This window comes from Osmia bicornis, chromosome 1 (assembly GCF_907164935.1).
Source record: "Osmia bicornis bicornis chromosome 1, iOsmBic2.1, whole genome shotgun sequence".
Taxonomy (NCBI): domain Eukaryota; kingdom Metazoa; phylum Arthropoda; class Insecta; order Hymenoptera; family Megachilidae; genus Osmia; species Osmia bicornis.
In genome coordinates, this window is record NC_060216.1 from 15,598,177 (window position 1) to 15,604,253 (window position 6,077).

The following is a 6,077-nucleotide window of genomic DNA, read 5'->3' on the forward strand; positions in this document are numbered from 1 at the left end:
GGGATATAATTGTTGGTACTGAAGCAATCTGCTTATGGTCAATGTGCATTAGACTGTTGCAGTGCGAAGTGTTTCACATTTTTACACTAAAATAGAGCAGATGGCACTCGTTCTCGAGGCACACATTCAAAACTCCTCGATAATAAGGTATATCCAGTCTTGTTGGATCTGTAGTCATTGATGCAATACAACTATACACATCGATCCATTTGTTTACGGAGGTCGTCTGCTAGCGTTTGAGAATTAAATATTATGCTCTAAATCGTGGTTTTATGTGACTTTAAAAAAGGAGATTAGAGCCGCAATGCCGGGGACCGAAGTTAGTATTCTTTCTATGTAATTAAAGCCCGTACATCAATTTGTCAAATATCCGTTTGACAGTTCTAGCTGTCAAATTCTATACTTCAATATACATTTTTTAGGACAGTACGACGGAACTCGGAGAAATAGAAAATGTCAGAGTGGTGGTTCGCGTTCGACCTCTAAATGGGAAGGAGTTGGACGGACACTGTAAAAACATAATACGCGTCGACACCATTAATAGTGAAATAACCGTCGAGAATCCAAATGCAGCTCAAGGAGAACCACCAAAAGTTTTCTGTTTGGATGCTGTCTTTGATACCGATTCAACGCAAGTTGATATTTACAATGAAACTGCAAGACCTATCGTGGACAAAGTTCTGCAAGGATACAATGGAACTATATTTGCGTACGGGCAAACTGGCACTGGCAAGACTTACACTATGTCGGGTGCTAAAACATCCCCCCAGCTCAGAGGGATCATTCCAAATACCTTTGCGCATATTTTTGGACATATAGCTAAAGCTCATGATAATCAAAAGTATGTACACATTAATTAAATTGCTATTCTTAATTTAAGTAAATACTAAGAGATATTCTTTCAATAGATTCCTTGTACGAGCGACGTACTTAGAAATTTACAATGAAGAGGTGAGAGATCTGTTAGGTAAGGATCAGAATACCAGGCTGGAAGTAAAAGAGAGACCCGACATTGGGGTATTCGTGAAAGATCTTAGCGGATATGTGGTAAACAATGCCGATGATTTAGACAGAATAATGTCTCTCGGTAACAAGAACCGTAAGTATCACAATAAATATCCCTGCATTGATGCTGAACTAACTTATGCTCATTTTTATAGGCGTCGTTGGAGCTACAGCGATGAATGTGTCCAGTTCTAGATCCCATGCAATATTTACAATTACAGTTGAATCTAGTCAACTAGGAGAGGATGGCGAACAGCATGTTAAAATGGGGAAACTGCATTTAGTTGATTTAGCTGTATGCAGTTATTACATTAATTCTATCCTTTTTTCTTTAAAACGGATGTTTAATTGATTTTGTTTCAGGGTTCGGAAAGACAGAGCAAAACGAAAGCTTCTGGGGTTCGTTTGAGAGAAGCTACAAAGATTAATTTATCACTTTCAACGTTAGGTAATGTTATATCTGCATTGGTTGACGGTCAGAGTTCACACGTGCCTTACAGAAATTCCAAACTGACGAGATTACTTCAAGATTCCTTGGGTGGTAATTCAAAAACATTAATGGTAATATTTGAATAAATAAGCGGGAGAAATTCAAATTCAAAAGGCACCGAATTAATGTAACTTTATTTTTTTGACGCAGTGCGCAAACATAAGTCCAGCTGACATAAATTACGACGAAACTATAAGCACGCTTCGCTATGCGAACCGTGCTAAGAACATAAAGAATAGAGCGAGGATTAATGAAGATCCAAAGGACGCTTTGCTTCGCCAATTTCAAGTGGAAATTGAACAGCTACGCAAGCAGCTAGAGGAGAACGGTGCTGAAGTCACAGAATCTGAAGATGATTCCGAAGACTCTGAAGAGACTGGAGAAAGCAGACACGAGAAGAAAGTGAGACGCAGAAGGAGTCAAATATTAACAATGGAGGAACTCGAAGATGGAGATGTGGATTCTACTGAGAAAGTAGACAAAGCTGAGAGAGAAGATAAAAGTCCAGACGATAAAGACGTTATAGAATTAAAAAGAACCCAGTAAGTTTCAAAGGGAATCACTTAAAAACTATAATATATATGTAATATTAATTTTTCTAGGAGCGAGAAAGAAGCACTGCGAGAAAAAATGCAGAATTTACAAAATAAGATTCTAGTCGGAGGTGAGAACTTATTAGAAAAAGCGGAAGCTCAAGAGCAGTTATTGGCTGCCGCAGCGATTGAACTGGAACAACGTAAAAGTAGAGAAGAACAACTGAAGAAAGCTATCGAAGCCAAAGAGGCTGAACGTATTGACATAGAAGAGAAATATTCCTCTTTGCAAGAGGAAGCAGCAGGAAAGACTAAAAAGTTAGCCAGAGTATATACAATGTTGATGTCTGTTAAAGCAGAGTTGTCCGATCTGCAACAAGAACATCAAAGAGAAATGGAAGGTCTTTTGGAAGGAGTCAGAGGCATTGGAAGAGAACTGCAACTGCAGGAACTGATAGTAAACAGTTATATTCCTGTTCAATATCAAGTATGTATGTTCCTAATATGGATATCACAAGCATATACAACAAATTCATGAATGATACTTTGTTTTAGACAATGATTGAGAGATATGTTCATTGGAACGAAGATATTGGGGAATGGCAACTGAAATGTGTCGCATATACTGGTAACAATATGCGCAAAGCACAAGTTACGCCACCGGTAGGAAGTAACAAAGATGTAGGTATTTATTGATATAGAATTTAAATATGAATAGAAAATTCATACTTTCTTATTTACAGCAAACCCAACCAGATATGTCAAATATATATCTTTCCTACAATAATGGAATCGACAATACTTTCGTGCAACCAAAGAAAATAAGAGGACGATCTGGAGTTCCAAGACCAACTACAGCACATAGGCGTACACCACACTAAAAGTATGTTTAAAATGATAGAAATACCTTTCCTAGCATTTTTTTTTTCTTACAAATATTATTTTAATTTATTTTTATTTATATAAAAAGATCAGTATTTTGTGTAACTTTATTTTAAATTTAATTCTATTAGGTGTACAAATGAATTCGGTGCCTTTAGTATTTTAAATTTTTCTGCGCTTCTGTAAATTTGAAAAAGTGACGCTAAAGTATGATTACCATCAATTTTTCAAAATAAATCTTCGATTAAAGAGCACCGAATTATTTTGTACATCTAATTAGGCGGAATTAAAGGATATCATGTAGTAAACTGCACTTATTGTGCTATATAACTATACAACTATGAAGAAAAATATTTCTAATCAATCTTAACTAATTTTTGCTAATTTATATGGCAAAATTTTTTTCGATTCGAGTTATATTTATAAACGTAATAACTTGAATATTATGTTATATGCATTTATATTTCTCTGTGATGTTTGTGAAATACGAGACGACAAAAATCATGGTAACTACTTACATTTTCATATTTAATAGCATGCAATATGAATCACTATTAAATAGAAAATTGGTATGAAGAATTCTAGAGAAGGAAATACATGCTGTACCTGTGTGACGAGAAATAATGTTTTGTTCGGTATAGAGATATTAGATAAATGTATGGGAATGCAATCTTTAACAAAAAAAAACCCGTTAGCAATTTCGTGTCCTTTTACATTGCTATTTATGTATATTTTGATAAACACTAGATTTTGTAGCCGATAATGATACCGCAATTCTTTTTGTTAATATTTTTTTTATAGAATTAAGCTTGCAAAATGATAAGAAATCAGATTATTACTATAAAACAGAGATTATGTTGAAACACGTACATTCTTTAAGTACTGTGATAATAAAATACTTTCAATTCCTTTTTCTTATTACTTTAAGCAAGGAAGCTGTTATATTCGATGTATGTATTTTATGCTTTTTTATATATTATTTACCGAATAAAGATAAATCATTATAAAGATATGTATTTATTCTTTCACAAATTAATTCGGTGCCTTTCAAATTTGTTATCTGAATTAATGTAACGAATTAATTTGTACATATATTTAATAATAAGTTTCACCTCGTTTACGATATTCTTTAATCCACTTCTTAATAAAAAACCGATGATATTTCCTTGCTAAAACAACACTATAAGGATCATTGGCATCGCTGCCCCTTAAATCAAGGTGATGAGCACTTTCAGGAATTATTATTGCTATTGCCGACGCAGAAATGTTTCTCAACACTCCTCCACTGGACCATGGGTCCAGCAAACCATTGCTAAAACACAATAAATAATTAAAGCAACAATCATATTACAGTAAGTATATACTTCAACATACCTGAAAACAATATTTGTCACGGTAGATAAATCTGAACAACCGTATTCCTCGCAAGCTAAATTAGGCTGCGGTTTAACTGAATACTGTTTCATACAGTCCATGGAATATTCATCAAAATTCCATGGATTAGGTTCAAACATATCGTTGACACCATCCGTACACAATGGCATTACCATCTCGGTACAGGATTGAAAAGGCCATCCAACGGCGTCTAATTGTGGCGTAGAATCATTCAAGGATAAACACTTTGTTTCTTTCGTGTAATTCGTGAATACGTTAATTGCGTTATTTATTGCTACCAGTAGATCTTTGTCTGCTAAAGATTCGTTTGTTAAATGTTTACATACAGCCTACGATGAGAACGAAAAATAAGTAAAATAATTTCCAACCGAATTGAATGAATATGCTTACATTAACAGGATAAGCGGGTAAAGGTGCCAGAAAATTAGCTTTGTACGGATAATTCACCATAGCGAGATTTGTATAAATATCTTCCAAATAAGATTTCAATTGCTTAACATCAGTTTCATTTTTCAATGGCTGGCATAATTTCCAGTTGTCTGATAACCATTTCTTTCCTTGATCTATTAAGAAAATAATGTATTTAGAAATATGACAAAATTAGTAATCGATTTGCTTTTTTACCGTTTGATGCTATATTGCTAATCGTATTCCATGATTTACGGATAAGTTTCGGGCAATTACGATGAGCTACATTAAAATCTGATGTCACTATTCTTGCAAATGCTTCACATTCTGCAGTAAATTGTAATATTGGAGCGGATGCAGCTATTGCTCTGTAAAACGAAAAATCTTTAATTTGTACTGTATGTTATGATATTTATTGATTTTCTTTACTAACCCTTGTACAATATGAGGATACTTCATACGGATCCATGCACTGAGCATTCCACCGTACGAGCCTCCGAAAACTATAACAGGGCTATGTTGGTACTCTGATTTGGATCTCAAATATTGAATTAAATCCACAAAATCAACAAGAGCTTGCTGGGATGTTAGATACCCTAAATGATTAATGTCTGAGTAAGATTTATTGCCATAAGGCAAGGATTGTCCATAATAACGATGCTCAGCAAAAATTAACAGAGCTCCAAATTCTGGTGCTATTTCATACATGAATCCCTGTAAATATTTATGATTAACAGTCTCCTTTGAAACAATGTATTATGTTAACCCTTACAGTGTTCTGAGCAAACCCTTCAATGTCACCCTCATTTCCAGTGTAAAAGAAAATTGGTGCATTATTTCCTTTCTGCCAAGTATTGTTCATAAGATACCGTAATTTGAATGTGTCTTTTATGGCAAAGCTAAAATGGTCCACCTATAAAAGACATAATAAATTGCATAGTTAGTGAATGATACGAGCTGTTATTTATTGTAAATTTAATAACATTATTTCAAGATAATAAATAAATTTTTAAAAAGTATATATTCAGGTATACACACTGGCATGTCGATCGTTTTAATTTCATATTTGTACTTCTCATCTAATTCTTTCCAAGAGCGCGATTGTCTTTGATGATTTCCGTGAAATTTACTTAAAAAAATGTGCTGCAAAGAAGGTTGGCATAATCCAACGAAGATTAAAAGGAATGCAGTGCGGAGCTCCATAACGATGTTTACCCTTCGGCGTCCGGATCACAACTGAAGAGATTCGCGATTCGCGATGACGCAGTATTTATATACATATACAATGTGCGTTCAAAGATATTTTGTTTCAAATGTTTCTTAATATATCATATCATATTCTTATTCCGTATATCTTAAATAAT

General features: G+C 34.1%; 2 protein-coding genes across 2 annotated transcripts; one reads left to right on the forward strand and one right to left on the reverse strand.

Annotated features, from left to right (window-relative positions):
* Positions 1-152: 152 nt before the first annotated feature.
* Positions 153-2,995, forward strand: LOC114876132 (kinesin-like protein KIF3A). Its single transcript, XM_029187236.2, has 9 exons — positions 153-319; positions 423-841; positions 909-1,099; positions 1,161-1,300; positions 1,369-1,566; positions 1,646-2,037; positions 2,098-2,515; positions 2,584-2,709; positions 2,772-2,995. The coding sequence occupies exons 1-9, from the start codon at positions 305-307 to the stop codon at positions 2,907-2,909; spliced, it is 2,037 nt and encodes a 678-aa protein (XP_029043069.1). The 5' UTR covers positions 153-304; the 3' UTR covers positions 2,910-2,995.
* A 916-nt stretch (positions 2,996-3,911) lies between these two features.
* On the reverse strand, positions 3,912-5,971 carry LOC114876131 (lysosomal Pro-X carboxypeptidase). Its single transcript, XM_029187235.2, has 7 exons — positions 5,752-5,971; positions 5,486-5,626; positions 5,147-5,427; positions 4,930-5,081; positions 4,696-4,868; positions 4,285-4,634; positions 3,912-4,222 (listed from the first exon to the last, which is right to left on the reverse strand). The coding sequence occupies exons 1-7, from the start codon at positions 5,914-5,916 to the stop codon at positions 4,006-4,008; spliced, it is 1,479 nt and encodes a 492-aa protein (XP_029043068.2). The 5' UTR covers positions 5,917-5,971; the 3' UTR covers positions 3,912-4,005.
* Positions 5,972-6,077: the final 106 nt, after the last annotated feature.

What these genes read in the sequence shown, in the direction of transcription:
- LOC114876131 (XM_029187235.2), bottom strand. Translation starts at nt 5,916, where the DNA reads ATGGAGCTCCGCACTGCATTCCTTTTAATCTTCGTTGGATTATGCCAA. An exon ending in TAGCAATATAGCATCAAACG is followed by an intron (nt 4,869 to 4,929) that starts GTAAAAAAGCAA and finishes TTTTCTTAATAG; the next exon opens with ATCAAGGAAAGAAATGGTTA. An exon ending in TACCCGCTTATCCTGTTAAT is followed by an intron (nt 4,635 to 4,695) that starts GTAAGCATATTC and finishes TTCTCATCGTAG; the next exon opens with GCTGTATGTAAACATTTAAC.
- LOC114876132 (XM_029187236.2), top strand. An exon ending in AAAGCTCATGATAATCAAAA is followed by an intron (nt 842 to 908) that starts GTATGTACACAT and finishes TTCTTTCAATAG; the next exon opens with ATTCCTTGTACGAGCGACGT. An exon ending in GTAATTCAAAAACATTAATG is followed by an intron (nt 1,567 to 1,645) that starts GTAATATTTGAA and finishes TTTTTGACGCAG; the next exon opens with TGCGCAAACATAAGTCCAGC.